This window comes from Rattus norvegicus, chromosome 8 (assembly GCF_021556685.1).
Source record: "Rattus norvegicus strain SHRSP/BbbUtx chromosome 8, alternate assembly SHRSP_T2T, whole genome shotgun sequence".
NCBI classification, from domain to species: domain Eukaryota; kingdom Metazoa; phylum Chordata; class Mammalia; order Rodentia; family Muridae; genus Rattus; species Rattus norvegicus.
Genome location: NC_141541.1, coordinates 71,712,501 through 71,736,202, shown reverse-complemented (window position 1 = coordinate 71,736,202; position 23,702 = coordinate 71,712,501). Strand labels below are relative to the sequence as shown.

Here is a 23,702-nt window from a genome sequence, read left to right as displayed (position 1 = left end):
GTCCCGAAACTGCCAAGCCTCTATTTCACTTCGACATCGAGCTTGACAGTTTTGTTGAAGTGGAATCTCTCTCTCTTCCTTCAATTTACCTTCACTTCCCTGACCTTGATACCTGCCAGACAGATAAGAGATCCATTCCTTTTGATACTGGATGTCCTCAGTCACACATATGCCAGTTCTAGTTACAATACAGTGGGTCATTATCTCAGTCTCTCAGATTAGGAGGAGATCCCAGAAGCAACTCAGATCGAGGGGAGGAGAGAAGAGAGCTAAAGGAAAGGCAGAGTAGCCCCTTTACCTCATAACCTGAGCTCTGTTAGACTGTCCTGCAGTCCCCACTGCAGCTGAGGAAAGGCTAGTCACACCTGCCTTTCCCTGGAACTCACCTGAAGGCAACTGGCAGCACTTCCTGCCTACTGTCCCCTCTTAACATGCTACTTGAGGGTAAGGGAGATGGCTCACTAGATAAAGTACTAGTGTTCTCAAGTGTGAGCGCTGGGGTGAGGATTCTAGAACCTATATAAAAGCCAGACAGCTACAGAGGAAGCCTATAATCCCAGGGAGGCAGAAGTGGCATCCCATGGGTGAGCTGGCTAGCAAGCCAAATCTGTGAGCTCTGGGTTCAGCAAGAGACCCTGCCTCAGTGAGTAGAGTAGAGAGCAATCCAGGAGGTTACCTGATATTATCCCAGACCTGCTCATGTACACACACACACACACACACACACACACACACACACACACACACACACACACCTTTTTCCTTAGTTATTATTTGAAGTAATGGGGTGTAGCTCTGTGATAGTGCTCTCCTAACGTGTACAAGACACCGCATTCTATCCATAGCACCAAAAAAGAACAATTCTTGTTCCTGCTCATTGAGCACCATGAGGAGTTGCGTGTACAGGGGATGCTGCTTTTCTGTTGCCCCTCAGTACTCCATCCTGGCAGGGGAACCCTAAAACTTTGCTCAGCTAATATTTAAACCATAAGGTGATTTTCTACCTCTGTGATTAGAAGAAACATTCCCTTTTCTCTCCTTAAGCCTAATGGGCAGGAAGGTGTAGTACAGCTGAGGTCAATAGCATGGTCCTGTTAGAAAACCGGATTCGTTTTAGATGGACAAACTAAACATTCAGTATATGTGTATCCCGAAGCAAATCCACTAACTTCTGTGCTTTGAGAGCTTCATAAGTTAAGTAGTAAACCATTACCTAGTTCTCCTGGAAGCTATGCAAATTAAGTAAGGTTTGAAAAATAACTTGAAATTTTTTTTTTTTTTTTTGGTTCTTTTTTTCGGAGCTGGGGACCGAACCCAGGGCCTTGCGCTTCCTAGGTAAGCGCTCTACCACTGAGCTAAATCCCCAGCCCCATAACTTGAAATTTTAAATTAGTTTATAAACACCAGAGAGTGGAGTTCTTCCTGCTGAGGGTCCCAGTAATCTACAGCTTCCCATGATCAAGGTAAAAACAGTGTACTTGAACTATACAATTAAATGTGACTTATATGCAAAGCATGCAATGTTTAAAATCTAAACTAAATAGATCCAACTGCTATTTCATCAGTACCATGAGAGCATTCTTGACTCTAGGAGTGGTGGTTATCTTTGTGACTGATGGCGACATTGCTCCTTTATCCTAGCTGTAGATTTCAACAGTTCACACTTAACCTGTTACGACCAGCTGAAGTGCCTTCCAGCTAGTGTTTATAACCTCAAGACTCTCTTATTTATTTCCTGGGAAATCTGCCTGTGTACAACTTTGCTGTATTCAAAACCTCCCATGTCAAGATTTAGTACTTTTATATTGTAGTCATTAAAATTGAACAAAATCTTAATAGTCCTTTATTAACTACTACACTGAATTTGCATAGTGGAAATCACCACATGTTAATTGGATTTAATTAACTATTTTAAATTACACAAAATCCTGACAGTAGACAGTAGCATAGGGTACTCAGGAGCAATAAAATTAGAGATGGTATTGCTACTTTATTAAAACTTAATGAAACTATTCATAATCTTATTTATTGCTCACAAGAAGAAAACTGTGTTCATTGTGAAGGCAAAAATGTCAGCTAACAACATTTTTTTAATCACACAGGATAAGGTTCGGCGGGTAAGAAAAGGGTCCACGATCTCCAACCTCACAGTTCTGCCATCCAGTCATCGCACTGACCCCCATTTTATCCCCATACCTGTCTTGCAAAAGGATGCCAGTAAAGGTTAGTGATGGTCCAGCCACGCTTAGGGATGGAAAGGTGGGAGCCTTGAGAAGGAATAGGGGCCTGAATTGGAATAGCTTAGGCACTAAGTTTCTTAGGTGATCTCAGACAAGTCAGGTTCTCACCTGGGATGAGCTTCACCCAAGACTAGGTGACCACCAGAGCCTTTTCTACTTCTCAGTCCATCATTTCATGAATTTAATATTGACTTAGGTGTTGGTGTTGTGTATTAAAATGATTATCATGTTTATATGATATAATTAGGAGTTACTATTTTCTAAATAGTTTCTGATGGGCTTCTAATTGTTTTAATGTTATTTAAGAAGACTGCTATGCAAAACCATGAGCCAGAGATAATGTAACTGGTGTTTTTTAAATTTTTATTAGTTATTATTTTACATATATGAGTGTTTACCTGGATGTGTTTGTGCTTGTATGCCATATGCATGCCTGGGGCCCTCTGAGGCCAGAAGATGGTGTTGGGAATCCTGGAACTGGAGTGCAGGTGGTTGTGAGTGCCATGTGGTGCTGCGAACTGAACCTGTGTCCTCTGAGCCAGCTCTCTAGCCCTTTTAAAGTCTCCTGTAATAAACTATTGGACTTCTAATAAGAAAAGACTGTATCATCTTTACCTTGGTATCTATGGTGCCCAGGACTGTGTGGGTGACTGTGAATTGACTGAGTAAGTGAATGGATGAGGATTGGGTATCTGTGTCTTCTGTAGTCCTCTTAGTTTCCCTTAGATCATTTGATTGACTGGAACGTTAAAGAAGGGCTAAGTGACTTTCCTTTCCTAACTCAGATATAAAGGAGCGAGACGATCTTATCTCACTTCCTGTCTGTTTGGAGTAATCAGGACCCAGAGTTGGTTCTAAACCATTCCCGTGGTACTGGAGACTCAATGTCCTCTGGCATTTAGCTCTGTGTCTTGTCTGCTGACCTTTGCTGGTAGTGGATACCCCTGCATGCAATGTCTCTGAATTTGTTAAGTTTCCCTCAGTTGTCATTATTTCTTTGCTAGCTGTGAGAAGTTCTGTGGCTTACACATTCTAGTACCTTATATACCACTACTGTCCACAGAACACTAAGTAACACTAGTGAGTTTGTATTTTCTCCTAGGTGAAATTAGGATGAGTGAATGAATCAGCCCTTGCTTTTGCAGATAGAAATCACTGTAAGACAAAGGTGAATCTAGGATCAAGGCAACTGGTGCAGAGGGAAAGAAACTTATATATCCACCAGAGAACACCTGGCCTATCATATGTGTAATTAATCAATCAATTCATTCTCATGTATTTATGGAGTGCTTATCATATGTCTGGTTATTGTACAAAGTAATATTAGTGTCAAGAAAGCACAAGTCACAGAAATGTGTGGATTTTCAGGGGGCTGATGCCTTTAAGTGACATTTAAGACCCACTCCAGCTCTGCATGAGTTCAGCATGAGAGATGAGCAGCAGCCACATCAACAGGAATCCTCAGGGGTTCTTGAATTATCTGGAAAAATCTAAGAAATGAAGCTCTCCACAGAGTCAGTGGTTGAAATACTGGTGTCATAGTGCACAGACCAGAATCTAGTTTTCTCCCCTGGAAAGCACACACAGCTCTTACACATGGGAATGGGTATGGACAGTAAAGATATTTATGAAAACAAAGCACTTACCATTGTAACATACAGAGCTCGTTCAGTTCTGGTGGTACGAAAGCAGAAACCTGACTGATCTCAGAGGGCTTAAAGAAACCAATGCCGCTTAGCCCTGACATCAGGGCACAGACATGCCTTATGGGAGCTTCAGGACTTCAGATCCTCCGGCTCTAATCTTGACTATTTGGGCAGGTCAGGGACAGGGATTGGAAACCTTTGCCTACAATCAGAAAAAAAAACCCTCCCACAAGTGATTGTGCAGTATGCAAATGAGACTTCTCTAGGAATGATTCTTTTACGGGTGAAGTCTTTGACTGTTCAGCCCTTTAGCAGGTGTTCTGCTGTGACACCAGACCGACATGTCTAATAGCAGTGTAACTGTCCTCACGGCTCCCAGAGCAAATGCAGCAGTCTCAGGCCCTCTTAGGAGTGCCAATTTCTTCAACTTAGTCTAGCTCAGTTTTAGTTTATGTGCTAGGAATTTATTGAGGTAGAAAGTTCTTCAATTTTCTCTCTATTGTATACGAGCATAAGAAACTTAAGCCCTATCAGAAATTTATGGCAGGTAGTCTCCAGATTTCTGGGTTTCTGACATCAAAACAATAGACAATAGACCCATTGTAAGAAAAGGTCTGTCCCTAACACGAGGCTTTGTATAATTATTTACCTGTTTACTCGTTAACAAGGTGTCTTGGCCTTAAAAAGACTTGGTGGCAGCCTTGCTGATGACAAGAAATTGTACATCAGTTTCATGAATTACTAACGTGGCTCTAATATAGTCAGATCCAGTCTGGCTTTCATAACTTCTGGTGATATAAGGATGTCTACAGATAATTTTTTAACAAAATATGAATGATTAGAACATTGGGTATATCGGTTCAAGTACACAGGTTTTCTTTCCTTTGGAACAAAAGATCACCTTAGTTATTAAGAATGTATGCCTCATATCCCTGAATTTCAGAAAGTGCAATAAAGTCACCAGTGATTGAAAGTGCCATAAGTATAAGGAAGTTTTAGTTTGTCTTGAAATTATACTTCTACCGAAAAATGAAATTATCTTAGTGCAATTTGATTTCATATCACTGCAATTGGAAATGGTTTTCCCCTTGGGTTAGCATATTAAGCTTAAAGTGTGCTATAGCTGGTTTTCATGCAGAAGATGAAGGCCCCAGAATGCACCTTTACAAATGAGATGATGAATGATGCTACGTTACTGTTGTGCAATTCATAGAGCTCAGACTTGGTACACTTGCTTAGAGTCCAACTCATGCTTCCTTGTGTGCTAACCTTCCTTTTAGGGATCTTAAGTATGATCGAACGAGGGCTGATCCCCCCAGCAGCAAGGATTACCTTTCAGAATCCACCCATTAAACCCCAAGCACTTCCTCTGCATAGCTTTGATGAGCATCGGAAGGTATCAATAACAGGTAAGACACTCACACCTCTGCGCTTAGCTGGGATCCTGCCGAAATGGTCTCCCCCTTGAAACCCAGACTGCTAGACCTTTAGTCCTCAGTAATAGAACAAGGTGAGAGTTAAGGCATCCTGAGTTTATTTGAACACACAGAGCAACTGAGGCTAACCATGGAGAGCCTATGCACTGTGTGTTGGGAAGTTGGTATTTTCAAGGTCTTGCAGTTTGGTTGGGGAAACAAGACAAAAATAGTAAAGATCTAAAAATTAAAATCAAAGCACTGAAATTGAAAGATACTCTACTGTCTGCTGCTTGAGTGTCCTTTTGTGATGTGATTGAAGGCACTAGCTTAATTAGACGAGTTTTGTCCTCCTGTTCTTAGGGAGGGCATAACTCATACATTTACAATGCAAATCTTTACAATGCAGCTATACATATTGAAACTAGTTTTTCCTACTCTGACTGGACTTTTTTAATAGTGCCTTTTAAAAATTACACTTTTTATATTGAGATAATTGTAGATTCACATATGTTTGTAAGAACTAATAGAATTCTTTGCATAGTTTGCCCCAGTATTAACAATATTACTATTGGAATATTATAGTATGATACCATCATCAGGTTGTACTGGGGATGAGACAGGGCCTTGCCCATAGTGGGCAAGCACTCTCCCACTGAGGTATGTGCTAGTCCCCAGCCAGGGTACTGATTCATTCAAGGCTGGAGGCTTTTTTTTTTTATTGGATACTTTATTTACATTTCAAATGTTATTCCCTTTCCCATTTTCCCAGCCATAAACCTCCTATCCCATCTCCCTTCCCTTCTTCTATAAGGGTGTTCCCCCTCCCCAACTACCCCTCCTTCCCCCTACTCCCTGACATTCCCCTACACTGGGGTTCCAGCCTTGGCAGGACCAAGGACTTCTCCTCCCATTGGTGCCCAACAAGGCCATCCTCTGCTACATATGCAGCTAGAGCCATGGGTCTGTCCATGTGTACTCTTTGGATGGTGGTTTAGTCCCTGGGAGCTCTGGTTGGTTGGTATTGTTGTTCTTATGGGGTTGTGAGCCCCTTCAGCTCCTTCAATCCTTTCTCCAACAGAGACCCTGTTCTCAGTTCAATGGTTTGCTGCTAGCATTTGCCTCTATATTTGATATGTTCTGGCTGAGATTTACAGGAGACAGCTATATCAGGCTCCTGTCAGCATGCACTTCTTGGCTTCATCAATATTATCTAGTTTTGGTGGCTGTATATATATGGGTTGTATCCTCAGGTGGGGTGAATGGTCATTCCTTCAGTCTCTGCTCCAAACTTTGCCTCCTTATCCCCTCCTGTGAATATTTTGTTCCCCCTTCTAAGAAAGACTAAAGCATCCACACTTTGGTCGTCCTTCTTCTTGAGTTTCATGTGGTCTGTGAATTGTATCTTGGGGAATTTGAGCTTTTGGGCTAATATCCACTTATCAGTGAGTGTGTTTTTCTGTGATTGGGTTACCTCACTCAGGATGATATTTTCTAGTTCAATTCATTTGCCTATGAATTTTATGAAGTCATTGTTTTTGATAGCTGAGTAATATTCCATTGTGTAGATGTACCACATTTTCTGTATCCATTCCTCTGTTGAAGGGCATCTGGGTTCTTTACAGCTCCTGGCTATTATAAATAAGGCTGCTATGAACATAGTGGAGCTTGTGTCTTTGTTGTATGTTGGAGCATCATTTGGGTATATGCCCAGGAGTTATCTGGGTCCTCAGATAGTGCAATGTCCAATTTTCTGAGGAACCTCCAGACTTATTTCCACAGTGGTTGTACCAACTTGTAATCCCACCAACAATGGAAGAGTGTTCCTCTTTCTCCACATCCTCGTCAGCATCTGTTGTCACCTGAGTTTTTGATCTTAGCCATTTTGACTGGTGTGAGGTGGAATATTTCTATCATCAAGTGGATAGAACACCACCAACTTCCTTCCATACCCCTTTAGTCCCTGGCATCCAAAAATCTGTTCTTTGTTGTATAACTTCAAAAGCGTCACACGAATGACCTAGTAGAGGATGGAACCTTTGGGTTTTTATATTTCCACTCAGAAGAACCCTCCAGCTTGTAGCTGTTTTGGTTACATTCCAGTATTTCCATGCAAGAATACAATATACTTTGGTCATATAGACTTCTGTTATTACTCTTTTGTCCCCCACGCCTTCCCTTCCCCCTTCCTTTTCCATACCAATGATCTTCAATCATTCATATCTTCGCCGTATCCTAGCTTCTCCTAATATGAGAAAAATAGGAAATCCTTGTCTTCATAGGAAATAGGCTGGTGCCATTAATCTTCTAGCAAATGACCTAATTTTATTCTTCTTTATGTCTTAGTAGGACCCATGTGGTGTGTATGTGTGTGTGTGTGTGTGTGTGTGTGTGTGTGTGTGTGTGTGTGTTTAAATCTATTATCTCTTAATAGGCAGCTAGGCTGGCTCAAGGAGAAACAGGCATATCTCTAGTAAGCTGATCCTGAGCCCTTTGTTTATACATCAAGAAGTGATATGGCTGAATCATACGGAACTTCTGTTTCTTTTTTTTTTTTTTTAAAGGACTTCCACACTATTTTCCATAGTGTCTGCTCTAAATTCTATCCTCATAGTTGTGAATAGGTGATCCTGTTTCCTCCCTGGATCCCCCATAGTGAGTCACTGAGCATCCTTCCCTGTATTTACGGGCCACTGGTACTTGATTGGAAACTCTCTCCTCAGCTCAATTCCCCATGGTTTCACCTGATATTTCCTCCTTCGTTGTCAATCTTTTGAGTTCTTTATACACTGTACACATGAGCCTCCTATTGGATGAGCAGAGATCTTATCCTATTCTGCAAAGTGTCTCTTCACTCGTGGATTGTTCCTTTGCAGTGAGAAAGCTTTGTAATTTCATATAATCCCATTCGTCATGTTTTATTATTATTTCTTGAAATATTAGCTATCTAGAAAGCCCTTGCCCATGCCTAGATATTGAAGTTTTTCCTGGTTTCCTCAGGCAGGTTCAAAGTCTCAGGCACTTTAAGGTCTTTGACCCATTTTGGTTTAGATTTGTACAGTGTGAAGGGTGGGGCTTTAGTTTCAGTCTTCTATGTGTGGATATGCAGTTTTCCCTCCACTGTTTGGTAAACAGACCATCTTACTCCAATACTTGTCTTTGGCATCTTCGTTAAGAATCAAATGGTTGCAACTGCTTAGGCTTATTTCTAGTTCTTCTATTGTGTCTTTTAAAATTATATGTATGTGTGCATGATGTGCATACGTGTCTTGTGTTTGTGGGGGGCACATGTGTTGCAGGTGCACATGTTTATATGCAAAGGCCACTCTATTTGCTGAGGCAGGGACTCTCACTGAACGCTGAGCTAGATGATTCCAGTGAGTCTAACTCGCTCCCTTGCTCAGGAGGGCCTCTGTCTCTGTATCTTGAGCCCTGGGATTATGGGTGGCCATCATGCCTCCCTGACTTTTATGAGTTCTGAGGATCTGAACTCCTACTCTCCTGCTTGCTGAGCAAGTGTTTTGTTTGCTTGCTTGCTTTTCGTTTCTTTTGTTTGTTTTCCCAGAACTATGTTCCCGACCTCTGTGCCTGCTTTTTGATGGCGCCATGCTGTTTTAGTTACTGTGCTTCTGGAGAACAGTTTGACGGCACGTATTGTGATAATTCTACAATTGTTATTTGTGGGTTCTTTTGTGCTTTTATATGCATTTTAGATACCTGAAATATACCTACTTCTGTGAAGAATGTTATTGGAATAGTTTTTCTTTTTATTTTCTATTATTTTATTTTTTAACTTTTTTATTGAATTTTAAAAATTTTACATTATGCACCCCAATCCCACTTATCTCCCTGTTCCTTCATATCTGATGTCTGTCCTTATAACCTCCCCCCCAAAAAAAAGAAAATAAAAATAAAAGACAAATAAACAAAACCTAAACCAAAACAATAACAAAAACATCTTGTCATGGAAACTGCAGTATATCACACAGTATACCCTTTAGTCTACAAATTTTTACTTGGTAATGTTCACTGTAATGAGTCATTGGTCTGGTTCAAGACCTCTGGCCTCTACTACACCATCTATACTGGATCCTCACTGGGATTCCTCTCAGATATCCTGTTGTTGCCCTGTGTCATGGAGATCCTGAGGCTTTGGATCTGCAGGACTGGACTGTGCATGCACTCCAGCAGTTCATAGATGCAGAGCTCTGCATCTGGGCCTGGGTGGTAGCTGAGTTGGCCAGCTCACCATCTCTCCAGCATGTACCACTAGGGCAAGCTCTCCAGTACTGCCCCGTTAGCTCACCCAATACCACATTTTGCAAGAGGCAAGGCCAGCTCTCCCATGCTCATGCTCTTGGAATTGACTCACCAGTGTTCACTACCAGGGCCAGCTTTGCTGTGCTGCCCAGGTGAGGTGCAGGGCTTGCTCTCCCAAGTACACAGCTCTGCACTGCTCTTGGACATCAGCAAGGTTCCAGGAGGCAGCCCAGATCAGGAATGCCCAAGTGGATTTTGGTGGTAATATGGGGCCATAGACATCAACACAGATCCTCCTGTGTTTGCATGACTACAGACACAAACATGGCCCTCAGCACCAGCACCAGCTGTGACTTCACCATGGCCTCATGTGGCAGCACAGGCTCTCACATCAGACTGCTCCTCTGTCTTCATGTCTCCAGTCCCACCTCTCCTCAGGGTGCTCAAACCAGTCTCCTCCTACTCCTCCTCTTCTCCCATCTCTCTCCCACATGCTTGCACAGCATAGTGGCTCCCACTGGGCAGGCAGGCCTCTGTATTACTGGAACTTTGATGAGATTGTACTGAATCCATAAATCGCTTTTGGTAATATGGCCATTTTAACAATGTTAATTCTACTGGGCATTGTTTTGTTTTGTTTTGACTAGTACAAATGGAATTGGTTTTCTGACCTTTTTTTCCCCAATGATCTGACGTTGGGATATGGAAAAGCTACTGGATTATGATGTTGATTTAGTATCTTGCTATTTGTTGAAAGATTTTATCAGAATAAGAATCTTCTGGTAGACTCTTTTAAGTATAGGGTGATATCTGAAAATAGGGATTATTTGACTTTATTAATTTCCTAATAGTTTCTCTTTTCTTTTTCTCACCTTTCTGCTCTGGATAAGAATTCAAACACTATATAGAGTGAGAAAGGGGAGAGTTGGCTCCTGTCTCTTCTCTGACTTAGACTTTTCTCCTATTCCTTGTAGCATTAGCCTATATGTAGCCTCCATTATGTTGAGGTGTGATCACTTTTCCTAGTTTCTTCAGAGCTTTAACCTTTGAAAAGATGAGCCTTTCTGTATATATTGGGTAGTCATGGGACTCCATCCGGTTCTGTTTAAGTGCTGTGTTACACTTATCTTCCATATTCGTGTGTTGAGCCAGGTTTGCAGCCCTGGGATGGATGTGTCTTCATGATGATAGGGGTTCTTTTTAATGTGTTGTTGGGTTCAGTTGAAACTTACAGCAGTAACTACCCATTTGCTGCCAAGTAATCCTTGATGTTAGCATGATACAGCCATGCACCTGTCAAAGGAGGGGCTGTTTCAAGCTTTCCCCACTATGAGACAGCTATGTAAACAGGAGCGTGCACGTCTTGCATGTGCATGTGCTCTCGTCTCTTTAGATTGGACGCCCGGCCTGTGATTCCTGGGTCTTCGCACACTTTCAGGTCTGCTCCAGCCGTTCACAATTACATTCGTGCCAGGAAGTGGTTTTGGTTCAACCATCAAAGATAATTTTTAGATGCAAAAAGGAGTGTCTCTTACTTGTGCTGATATCCGTTCTGTCCTTTGCTTTCTTATCTCCCACCTGTTCCTTGAGCATCCCCTTCCTGTGTAGTTCTTTCAGAGTCTGGATATGAGTCACATAGTGTTTTGAGTTTCTTTCATCTGGGAAAATTTCCTAAAAGAAATTTTCTTTAAAACTGCTTTTTAAAAACGATTATTGTTATTTTTTATGCACATTGGTGCGTGTGTGTGTGTGTGTGTGTGTGTGTGTGTGTGTGATCCCTGAACCCCTAGAACTGAAGTTACAAACAGTTGTGAGCTGCCATTGTGTGCTAGGTCCTTTGGAAGAGCAGCCGGCACTCCCAACCACTGGACCATTCCTCCAGCCCCTAAAGGAAATTGTCCTTGAGCATATGTGATTCTGGGTCCCATGTTTTCTTCACCCTAGCACTTGAAGGAAAGGGGCTATGCTGAGTTGTTGGCCAGCCCCTGACTAGAAATTTGTCAACAGTGAACTTGTTCTCCTGTAGGTAAGGTGGTCCTTCCTCCGCCTGCTTTCAACATTTTATTCTGGTTTTAGTTATCAGGGTTTTTATTTTTATTGTGTTGTATGCTGTCTTGGAATTCCTTGGCTTTTTCTCATTTCTACTTGTCTTAGCCTCTTAAACCTGTAGGTTTTTATTTTACCGGATTTGGTATGCCTTCAGTCATTGTTTCTTCTCTGCAGTCTCCTTCTGTATCTTTGCTCCCTTGGGAGAGCAATAGCGTAGATGCAGGCAGGCTCTCTCATGTAGTCCCACAGGTCTTTGGATGCTGTTCACTTCTGTTCACCCTGCCTTGTGTCTGCCTTGAGTTCTCAGGTTGGGTGATCTCTGTTATGGCTTTCCAATCACTGATTCCTTTGTTTGTATCTTTGAATTTAGGTTATTGAATTTTTAATTTTTTTCATGCTTTATAATTCTTTGTAGAGATTTTGTATGTTTTTCATTTTTTCAAGTGTGTTTATAATTGCTTACAGGTGCGTTTTTATGACTGTTTTACTGTTCATGTATAATTTTTGATCATATGCAATGCTGACCGAAACCCCTCTGAATGTTTTCCCGAATTTATATTTAGCAGATTCATAAAAAGTCACATGTTAATGGGCAGTGTTATGTTTTGATACATATATGCATTGCATACATAATGTTTAAACCAAGTTGAACACATTTGTCTCCCCAAACATTTCTCATTTCTATGTGATAGGAACTTCTAAGTTCCTTTCTTGTAGACCTTCAACATATCTGGAATATTATTGACCACTGTCACTATACTGTTTGAAATAGTACAGCAAGACTTATTGTTCTTATCCAACTCTGTGCTGGCCAATGTCCTGTCAACTTAACACAGGCTAGAATTTTTGGGGAAAGGAGACTCTCAATTGAGAAAATATCTTCATAGGAATTGCCTGTGGGCAAGTCTGTAGGGCATTGTTTTGGTTAGTGGTTGATGTGGGAGGGCCCAGACCATTGTCAGTATACATTCCAAGCAGGTGGACCTGTATCAAACATCATGCTGAGCAAGCCTTGGGGAGCAAGCCAGTAAGCAGCACTCTTCCATGGCCTCTGCACCAGCTCTTGACTTAAGTTCCTGCTCTGAATCCCCTGGATAATGGACCACCAGCTACCCACTGAAATAAAACCTTTCCTCTCCAAGTTGCTTTTGATCAGAGTGTTCTGTCACAGCAGTAGAAGTCTAAAAGACTGTGGTTCAGCAGCACTATCTCTCCATCTTCCCCCTTACTCTCCCACTTTTGTTCCCTGCCAGTCTGCTCTAGATATCTCACACAGGTGCTAATCATCAATCACATGGTAGCTCTGTGAAACTGCTATTTTCCATAATTTATGTTCCCATTGATAGGTCTTAAATCGGTGGCACCATTTTATCTATTGTAACCAATGAGTTGCTTTCAAGGCTACAGTGGGTTTCAATTCCTTTAACGAACATACTCCACACAGGGAAAACAAAAAACAGAACAAAAACAAACAAACAAAAAACTCCTATGGTTAAAGTTTTCTGAATTTGCAGTTTTGCAGCAGGCTGCATTAGACAACATGCTCCTTCCATGCCCTTATTTGGAAATGTTCTGTCCACAGCCAATCAGGGCCTGACCAGCTGATTTCAAGCCTGCCTGTCCTGTTCCTTAGAAAGCTCACTTCTGTAACTCCCCAGGATCGCAGTCTCTTCCCACCCTGAGTGCAGCCCAGCAGATATAGTAAGAGCCTGATGGACACCGGGTTAGTTTCCCTGCCTTATTTTCTGTCCTCTGCAGACAGATTGCGAAGGTGTGCACCTTTTATCCACACCCTTGCCAGAACATTCTGGTGTTTTGGTAATAGCTATTCATAGGGGTGAGAGGATGGACTATCAGGCTTCTCCTGAGCGACCTCTCCAGCATGTTAGGTCTCATCCTCATGTTCACCATTTCTTGACTTCTAACTGACCCCTCCAGCAAACTTGGGTCTACATACATACACACTACAGCTAGGAAAATGGTAGCAGTGGGCATGTTTTCTCTTAAATCTATCAGGTGACATGACAGCCACAAGGAAGACCGGGAAAGTGAACATCCAGGGAGAGGGTTGATGTTCTCATTTAGACAAACTTAGACTGAATCCTTAGCCCAATGAGTGTGCTCAGTCCAGTCCTTTAATAAGCATCTCTCCTTTGCTAGCTACCTAAATATAGTTAACAATTGAGATATACTTAAAACTGACTGTCCAAAATTAAACTCTTAAACTGGTGAACCTATGCATTCAAGACATCTGTCCTATGATGAGGCAGAGGTGGGTAGCAGAGCCCAAAGTGAGCAATGGGACAGAAGAGTTCAGAGGTCAAGGCAATATGTCTGAGGCTTATACTGGGATTGGCGGACACTGGGGTACACTGGACAACATAATGGTAGAGCATCACAGGAAGACTTGCTAGAAGCCAGGGGAATCAGAGAAAGTGTTAGACTGGGCCAGACAACAAACAAATCCCTTGTGTGGCAGGTTATGATGCTCTGAAATTCTTGCTACTTTAAAAAAAGATGTTGAAAAGATTCTTTGTAGCCCAACTGCAGGCAGAGAAACCGAGTCCTCCAAGTGGGCTAAGTTGTACATTGCTATCATCCACTAAGTGTTGTTCAACATCAGTGGCTTTCCAAAGACTGTTGTTATAGAGTGGACAGAAGAGGGGGTTGAGCTAGAGGACCTGGGATAGAAAAGACTCACGTGTTTGCATTTCAGTAACCATTTAAGTAAATCATTTTATTGGTAAGAATAATAACAGGGTTTTTCTCCCCTAGAACGCCAGGTGTGGGCTGTCTGCAAAGGGTAGCTGAGTTTGCTGCCAGTCAGCAGGACAGATGTGACTGAGTGCTGTGCCTATAGGTTGATTAATCAGAAATAATCTTCATGGTGTTATTCATCATATCAGTTCCCCAAGTCAGTTTGATTTCTAGTCATCTTTTTAAACAGCTACCCAATGAAATAATCCACTATATGCAACTGCATTAATTATTTTTACATAAACTCGGGAATCTGGTGAATTAAGGGAGCCTTCTTTTAGGAGAGAAATTGTCCTCTCCACTCTTCCTGTCTGTTAGATCTAGTTTTCTTCTAGGCGTTTTGCATAAGGTGGGCTGACCTTGTGCTCTGAAGAAGTAGTTGCCTTATCATAGGTTTTTCCTTTGGAGACAAGAATCCCAGAGATGTCACAGAACAGGTACAGGAGATGCAGGTAGTAAGCACACAGTGGATGACGGCCATCTGACTTGCAAGCTGAACCCCATAAGACTCACCAGATGGCTCAGCCTGTCCTTTGGGAAGAAGTAATGCTGCCCTGCCTCTGTCCACAGCCTCCTTTCCGATAGCTCATAAGCCACGCCTGGCTTCAGAAAAAGTGGAGGAGTCTCAACAGAAACAGAAAGCCAAGGTACTCACACATCTAAGCACGGAAGAACACAGTCTACCTGTGACGGTATGTGTCATAGACCCATTGTCGAATTGTGCCTCTCACACAGGAGTAATCATTACTCCAGCAGCTCTTAGGGAACATTTTATCTCACTGTGGTTATTATTATTCTTTGTGGTGATATGGATCAAATTCAGGGCCTCCCACATGCTAGGCAAGAGCTCACCATTGAACTACACAGTCAGCTCCTGCTTCAAAAGGGAAAATGACGCACAAGTTACTCTGCCAAGACACTGCAGGCAGGGCCCATATGAGCAGAACCATTGCATTATTTTGAGATTTTTTTCAGGCAAGTGATCAACCTATGCTAGCAGCGGCTCAGAGGCCAGGAGTCTGGGGTACAAACGCTACATGGATGCTTTACATCCTGACCTACATCTGTAGTATTACATACAGCGTGTCACTGAGAGGTGTTACCTTGTCCCATTTGTCTTCAAGCATAAGAAAAGACAAGCCCTCCAAGTTTTCACAGAAAACCGTGATGGAGGAGGAGGAGACTGTACTTGCCAACACTAGTCCTTCACATGGCAGTGTAATTCACTCCCCTGAAGATGCCCCAGTTTAAAGGGGCTGGGCATGTTTGTAGGCTGCTTTCCCATTTTAAGGACCACTGACAGATTTAGGATAACTAAAACTTTTCTCCATCAAATGGAGACACCTGGCAGTACTTTTTCTGGTATGCCTTGTGTAGTCATGTTTTTAGCTGTTCTCATGAAAAGAGAAAGAGGGATTAGAAGCCATTGCAGGGAAACAAACCCCACTCTCTCAGAGTAGGCGCTACCTGCCTGCCCAGCCTTTTGATGCCCAGACATCCTCAAGAGGAGTTAGTCCTCTTCCACACTGGCAGGCCATTTCCCCTTAAGAGATTGCCAGGCTGCTTATGGAATAGCACGTCATGTGACAACCCAGTTGCCATGGCAAATATTTGCGTTTCATGAAAAACGTGGGTTAAAAAAAAAATCAATGCAAATGGCCAAATCCCAAGCCAGACAGGCCTTCAGGCGGTGCTTGGCCTGCACCATTATTGTTTCAAATTCAGCTGTTTAACAGGCTGTGAGCAGGCCATGGGCTAATGTGCATAATGGGACTAGGCCCAGGCACCTGTTTAGATTCTCACTCCAGCTGAGTGCTCAGCTCTGTTTCATACTGAACAAGTCCACAGGGAATACAGATACCACAGTGAGCGTTTAGCCAGTAAGCAGTTTGCCTCAAAAATTTAAAATAATAATGTCTTTTCTAAACGCTGATTAGCCCTGGCATTATTTTCTTCTGTTGACTTGCTACGGTTTCCCCTACTGTTAAAAGTAGCAATATTTATAGGCTGTGGCTTCAAGTTGGTACATTTCTGAATTGACTCCTTAATAATGGTATGGAAACCGGGCACGGAGTTAAAGATGAAGAGAAAAGCAGAGAGCCCCACATGGGAGCTGCTGCAGGCCCCACCCCAGGCACGATGCCAGTCAGCACTTTCTTACAAATGCCCCGGAGTGTCATCCGGAAGGTGGGACCCAGCATCCGATTTTAACTGTGCATGGAAAGCTTTACTTTCTCCAACCCTCTCCTCAAAGCGACATGGGGCTTCGGGTGCACAGCGTTGCTGTCTTGGGTGGGGAAAGTCCTCTAATTATTAGCTCCTGCCTGTGTGGGTAGGGAACAGGCGGGCCCAGTGGGGGAAGGGAAGAAAGACAGGGGTGACCAGGACTCTGAGCCTTCTATTTGTTTTGTAAAACTGCCCAGGAGAGTCATTTTGATTTAAACTGTGTCTCATTCTTCATTGTAGGGAAAAGACAAAAGGTCAAGAGGACAACCCAGTAGGAAGGTCTGTAATTTGTGTGACTAGTTGGAATTTGGGATCTGTCACCTGATGTCCCTTTCTTTTGCTTCAGGGCAAAAGTATGGGAGGCAGCTTGACAGCTGGAGTTGGCAACAAAAGTTCTTTTGCACTTCCTTTCTTTATAAAAGAAATAAGACCACGGTAAAAAAAAAAAAAAAAAAAAAGATTGTGGTTCACAGAAAGGGAAAAGCATTTCTTTGCTCTCTGTGAGGACTGAATCATGTCACTGCCCAAACAAACAATGTCTCATCTTCAAAATGAGGCTGAATTGTGCATAATTTTAGCATCAGAGATTTTCATTTAAGAGTATATTTACAAGGAAGCAAGATGTTAAAAATGAACGTAGTAGTTTATTGGCCCGTGCTGGCATGTGTTCACATGTGTGTTTGTACTTACATATACAAATATGTGTGAATGTGTATGGACACGTACTGCATTTGTAAAGTAGGCTGGAGAAATAGAATTGAAAATTAAACTGTTCATGACAATCAAGACAATAACAACAACCCCCAAGAAACATGGAAAAGTGAAACTGTCCTCACGGTATGGAAAATACACTCCTGTCAGGGCTGCCCCTCTGGGGCCGTGCACTAGCAGGAAACCCTGCACTTGAAATGTGCTGGGCTCCCTGACATCCTGGAGTGCCTCCTTTCAAGGAAGGAGCTGTCTTCTACCCATTCCAGTGCTGGTGCAGAGGCTGGATCTGCAGCAGTGACTGCGAACAGACAGTCCTGACCCAGACAGTCTCCTCCCAGCCTTTGACTCACCACCATGTGTTCTCACTGTGTAGAAACTGTCAGTTTTGCTCTGTACCTAAAAAAGAGAGCATGCGTGAAGAACCCCACAGCTTTATTTATCTGGAGCACTTGGGAACCACTAAGTGGCTTCAGCATATCTTGTGTGTGTGTGGCCTGATGCACCTCCCTTGCCACTGAACCCTAGGGCTGACAGAAAAATGTCTGTGCTGTCACTGCCCCTGGCCAGCCAGAGGCAAAGGGCAGTGTGAGGCTCATATCCCAGGTTACCCCTTTCCTAGGGGCCGGTCTTCAGTTATCACCCGTAGTGTAACTGCAGTGCTGACCTGCACTGAGTGCCGGCTCTGCGCTGGCCTCTGGCGCTGGCCTTCAGAGGGCTGCCTCCCTGCGTTCACATCTCCAGGTGGTGGGTGCTGTTGTTATCCCACATGCCTGGAAGGAATTAGACAGAGAGATAAGTCATCCAAGGTAAGTGATTGTGTGACTCCCAAACCCCAGAGCACGCGAAGCCTACAAATCTCAAGTCAGTCACAGTGATAATCCTTATAAAATGTATCCCATGTCTCCTATCTGGTATTTAATGTTTGCTCTCTCCCGTGACAAATGCGTGCTGGTAAGTTTGTGTCTTTGCCTCCTTCCTTATCAGATAGCAGTTGTCATGTCTGCTGTCCCGTCTGCTTCTATCAGCTTCAATCTAGATAGCCTGTTCTGTTTTCTAGATTCATTACCAGAGAGTCAAAAACTGCTGCGTGTGGTGAGGCATGCCTGCAATCCCAGCATTAGGGACGCTGGGGCCAGGGTTATTTGTTTCTTAGTCACATGTTTAGTGTTGGTTTCTTTAGTATCTTTCCAGCATAGTCTTGTGATCTTCTCAGTGGAAAACTTAATATTTTATGGATATATTGGCTGTCAAATTTTTTATCAGACAACTTGGGCAGCATTGAACCTTTCACTGCCTTGATCTGTTCCCATTCTCTTTTAAATATAATATTTTATATTAAATATATAATTATATTAAATATATTATATATATATTTACTTTATGTTTTAAAATTAAAATAAAATTTTAAATTAATACTTTAATTGAAAATTCAAATATTTTATATAATTATTTTTAAAATATATTATATATGTAAAGGAAATGAGAACAGATCAGTGACATGTTCAGTGTTGCCCAAGTTGTCTAATATATATATATACATATATATGTATATGTATATATATATGTGTGTGTGCTATAAAGCCAATCCGAGTGGCTCTGACATCAAACTTAAATGTTGACATGCAGTGAACTCACTGACTTTCCCCATGCATCAGACAGTGGAGCTCAGGCAGCAAACGCAGCAGTGGAAGAGACAGAATTCTTACCCTCCTGAGACGTCTGTTTCTGAGGAAAGCAAATGACGTCTACTGTAATTTCCTAGAGTGGTCCCCACTTAGGAAAAGTGAGCAGAATCCCCAGTTATTGAAAAGATGTCTGTGTGGGGCATCATAGACTCCTGCAAATGTGGTTTAGTGGTCTGTGATAACAACTTCTCTACCTACACCCTTTCCTGAGGAAGAGCAGAAAGCCAAGCTTCCCTTGGGTAGTGATGGTGAGCGACCCTTTAAAGCCCCGCTTTCGCCTGTCTCTGCTGGGGATGTGGATGAAGCTGCTGTTGGTCCCCAGCTTGGTGTGCTTCCTGTGAGCATCCTTAGCAGGCTCAACTCATCCATCAGAACTGCCCCAAGGGGTCCTTAACTGTGCCACATTTTCCCAGAGAGTATTTGGAAGGTACTAGGAAAGATGAAATCAGGGCTGTCGTGAAGTAAAATGTGCCTCTGGAAAAGGGAATCTCACATTTGACCAAAAACACACCCCATCTATTTAAAATGCCTCTCTGGCCCTGTTCTGTCGGACCTTTCATGCAGATTTGATTGACTCGGTGTTTTGTTCCATGAGAGCTCACCTAAGCTAAGACCTACTTGAGTATGGCACCTTTGAAAGGAATTGCAGAACTATTCTAGAAAACTGCTGCCTTTGCGCTCAGTTCCTCTCCTTTCCATGTTTCTGCTCACACAATCCTGTCTTTGCCATTTAGTCCCTTTGTACAGGTTGCACACACTGACACAGGTCTTTAGGAACTTGTGGGTCTCACGGTCTAAGGGACTGTCTTGCTCATCCACACACCTCAGAATTCTTTTTTTTTTTTTTTTGGTTTTTTTTTCCGGAGCTGGGGACCGAACCCAGGGCCTTGCGCTTCCTAGGCAAGCGCTCTACCACTGAGCTAAATCCCCAACCCCACACCTCAGAATTCTTACTCTGGGACTTTCTCAATCCTGCACAGCAGATGGTATGGGTAATTGTCATCTATGTTTGGTAGAAAGTTATTATAAATAGTTTTCTGTATTAAAAATGGGAAAGAAAAATCTCCCAGGTCTTTTTCATGGTAAGAAAGTAATGGCCGAGGTTGTTTCACTGATTTCACAGTTTTACTAGCTCTGGGAGTTTGTTTTAAAAGATAACATTAGGTTGAAGATGTGGCTTGGGAGGCACAGTGCTTGTCCAGGACATGCAGCTCACTGGGTTGGTCCCGGGTACTGTATAAAACCAGGCATGATGACAATTGCTGGCAATCTCAACCCCTAAAAGGTGCTGGCAGCAGGGCCAAGAGTTCAAGCTCACCTTCAGCTACATAGCAAGTTAAGTTTGAGGCCACTGCCCAAACACAAACGTAAGAAAAAGTTTAAAAGCCAGTACATCTAGGAATCCTTCCCTTCAGTTCTATATGTTTCGGTATATTTAGGAATGTGGTCATGTCACTGTCCTTGGGGCGTCACAAAGCAGAGTTAAGATGTCACACAAGGCTTTTACCTTCTCTGGGTGTCAGTTTGCCCATCTATATGATGGAGCACTGGGAAAGCTCTGTGAACTTCTCCTTTTTGCAGATGGTAAAATTGATGTCCACAGGGGGTAGCGTGTTGCCTGCAGTATGCATCAGACAGAGGCAGAGCTTGGGTCTGAACCCAGGATAGAGGACATCAGGGCCAAGTCTTGCTTTGCTGGGCCCATGATAGTCTATGGAGCAAAAGGCAAAGCTAGTGGCCTTCAAGATCCCTTGTGTTTTGACGCTCAGAACTGTGCTTCTGCTAAGTTCCTGAAGCCCAAGTAAGTCCAGAGCTCTCCTCTGAGTGTTGAATCTTTGGAACAGTTCTTGCCCAGTGAGGGTTTCATCTTTGTTTTTATACAGATGTTGATACATTGAGAACCTTCCCTACAAATAAAAAACAAGGTCAAGGTTCAACAAATAACATCTTTGGTCTCTGAGGAATAATAAAGACTTATCTTTGAGGGAAACTCCTTCCATTCCTCAATATAAACTCTCACTTAGGACTATAACCTTCAGGAAGAGCTTTCTCAGTGTTACAGGGCAATTACCTGCCATTCTTAATGGATGCATTTTGGTGACTGAGAAACAAACACTGGCTTCTGCAATAGAGAGCAGTGTAGTCTCTCCTTCCAGGTACTGGAATGATTACCATTCTGTAAAGATACCTGCATAGCAGATTCCCCAGGCACCCCACTAGTCACCACCAGGAGATCCAGCTTGGAAATGGTAGGGCATCGATTTGATACTATGTCCATTTGCTGTCCATACATATGGAAATGAAATTTTCTCAATTAGAAATTCATCTTAGCCCGCTATGATGGCACATGCTTAGAATTTTTTTAAAATGTGCCTGTGTAAGGGTGTTTTGTTTGAATGTATGTCTGATACCTGCAGAGGGCAGAAGAGGGCGTTGGATGCCAGGACCTGGAGTTACAGATGGTTGTGAACCTCTGTAGGAGTGGAGAATTGAAACTAGGTCTTCCAAATTTTAGATTCCTTTAGATTTCTCCAGTTTTACAGGTTTGTAATCTTAGGAATCAAGAGTTTGAGGCAGGAGGAGGATTGTTTGAGGGCAGCCAGGGTTATATAGTGAGACCTTGTCTCAAAACAGCAGCAACAACTTTGAAAGAGAAACTAGTCTAAGGTTGGCAATGTAGCCCAGGACTAGAGTGCTTACCTAGCATACATAAAGTCCAGGGCCTGACCCCTGATACAAAACAAAAACAAAAGCAATCAACCTAGAAGTAAGTTCTTCTCCCTGAATGTGCTCTTGGCATCTTTGAGGATGTTAACCCTAAATGTGAGAGGACCTTTGCAGTGCTGGGTTAGCCATGCGGCTTCACAGTAGGTCTTTCTGACACACCTTGTCAGCATCCTGCCTCCCTCTCCTTTGCTTTAGATTTAGAATTTCCCCTAAATAACTGCTCCAGAAACTCTGAAAGTCACCTAATTAGTGGTTACACTCTGCAAATGAAAAAGAGCATTTCCCAGCTAGTTGACTCAGTTAAGAGCAGGATGCTAATAATTAGGCCACAGCTGAAGGTCTGAGGTGGGGGTGGGGTGGGGTTAGTCTAAAGTGCAGGCATTTCATAAAGGGACATGTGTAGCTGTCCAAGAAAGTAGGGGCGGGGAGTGCAAATGTCTCAAAACAGTCACTCCCTGAGAAGGAAAACAACAGCTACTTAGTAATGTCACACCAGGAGAGCAAGCAGCTCCTTGTAAACAAAAGAGGAAGAAGAAATGGAAGGGTGGGGAACACCAACACACAACACTAGACAGATTCCTGGAGATGAAGGTAGGACAGGCGGAGGCAGCCCCTGCGGCATGGTGTGGCCTTTACTCAGGGCTCTGTCTCCAGCAGGCCGTGCAGCCGCAGTCCTCACCTGCTCACTGCTTCTCACAGTGCTGATGCACTGCTTTAATTTGGGAAGCCTTCCTCTTGAGAGGCATGGCTTTCCTTGCTCTGAGTCTGAAGTGCTCCCGTGTGTGGCATTCTCAGTGACAGATGTACCACAGCTCTGCTTTAGCTGACTCCAAACCCACAGCTTCCTGGCACCTGAGTGGTCTGTTTGATGTCCAGGAGCATGCTTCCTTTGAGAGCTGCTATCTCATCCAAGAAGGTAAAAGGTGTAATCCTTTTGTTCTAAAACAACCCTGTTAAAGTCTACAACTTCAGTTCACCCAAGGTGATTCTATCAGACCTAGTCCTCATTTGTTGATGTACACAGATAACCTAGATAGACCCAGCCTGTAGAGAGGCATATTGTCTGAGAGAGATGGAGTCCTTTCTGTTCTGAGCCCCGGCCCAGACTCTTCTGTTTCATAGATACACCCACTTCTTCACTATTCTCTACAAAAAGAAGGAATTTTCAAAATAACTGAATATCTTTAAGGAGACAGAGTTCTCTGGCAAACCATCCATGCACTGCCTTCGCTTCCTGCTGTAGTCTGAGTCTTCATGACTGGATCAAACATGTGACTTCAAGACCAGCCAGCCACACGTGGCCATCTGTGGCCATCCTGCATATCTGTTCCTCATGGATGGGGCCCTGCCGTTCTCCTCTGAATGCTAACCTTGCACCATCAGAGCCCATTTTTGTAGGAAAGTAGACGTGTGGCTGCGGGCTTGCTCTTTGGCAACATCTGCCTTCGACCCAGACCCTACCCAGACCCTACCCAGACCCTACCCAGGCAGTCTGCCAACACTATGGTCTGCTGACGGGAGCAGTGCTCGTTACACTCTCTCCTGCCCGTTCAAGAAGACAACACTTACTTACACCTGTGAAACAGTTTACATTCTCTTGCTGTCTTGTTTAGATCAGAATTTTGGCTAGACGACTTTGTTCTCTTATGCCTTCTAACAGTCGTTCAGTTAGCAGTGTGGGAAGCTCACTGCTGTTTAGAGTCCATGTGTGAAGCTACAGGGACCTTCCCACTTCAGACCGAGTATTAGGATTTTGACCTTATAGTTTATTTTTCTCCTTAGATAGTGGGAAAGGAATCTGAAGGTTTTTATTTCTCTGTTTGGTTACTGTGTCTTTAGTATAAATATATATCTTGTACATTTTTCTCTAGACTCTAAGACTTGAGCGTTTTCTGCCTTGTCCTTATTGATTGCGCTCAGTTAACATTATCTGACAAAGCATGAGCCAGCCTAACTTAGCAGTGCTGTCTCACAGTAGTTATTGAT

At 43.0% G+C, this 23,702-nt stretch overlaps 1 protein-coding gene across 12 annotated transcripts in view; it reads left to right on the top strand.

Annotated features, from left to right (window-relative positions):
- Positions 1-23,702, top strand: part of Iqch (IQ motif containing H) — a 195,928-nt gene that overhangs the window by 61,602 nt on the left and 110,624 nt on the right. For 11 of the 12 annotated variants that reach the window (XM_087561124.1, XM_087561125.1, XM_087561131.1 and 8 more), the window contains exons 6-9: positions 2,103-2,223; positions 5,167-5,295; positions 14,938-15,059; positions 16,834-16,872. In XM_087561124.1, coding sequence (XP_087417250.1) covers positions 2,103-2,223; positions 5,167-5,295; positions 14,938-15,059; positions 16,834-16,872 — 411 coding nt within the window. The remainder of the gene's footprint in view (positions 1-2,102; positions 2,224-5,166; positions 5,296-14,937; positions 15,060-16,833; positions 16,873-23,702) is intronic. The other variant, NM_001106830.2, reaches the window with a different exon arrangement.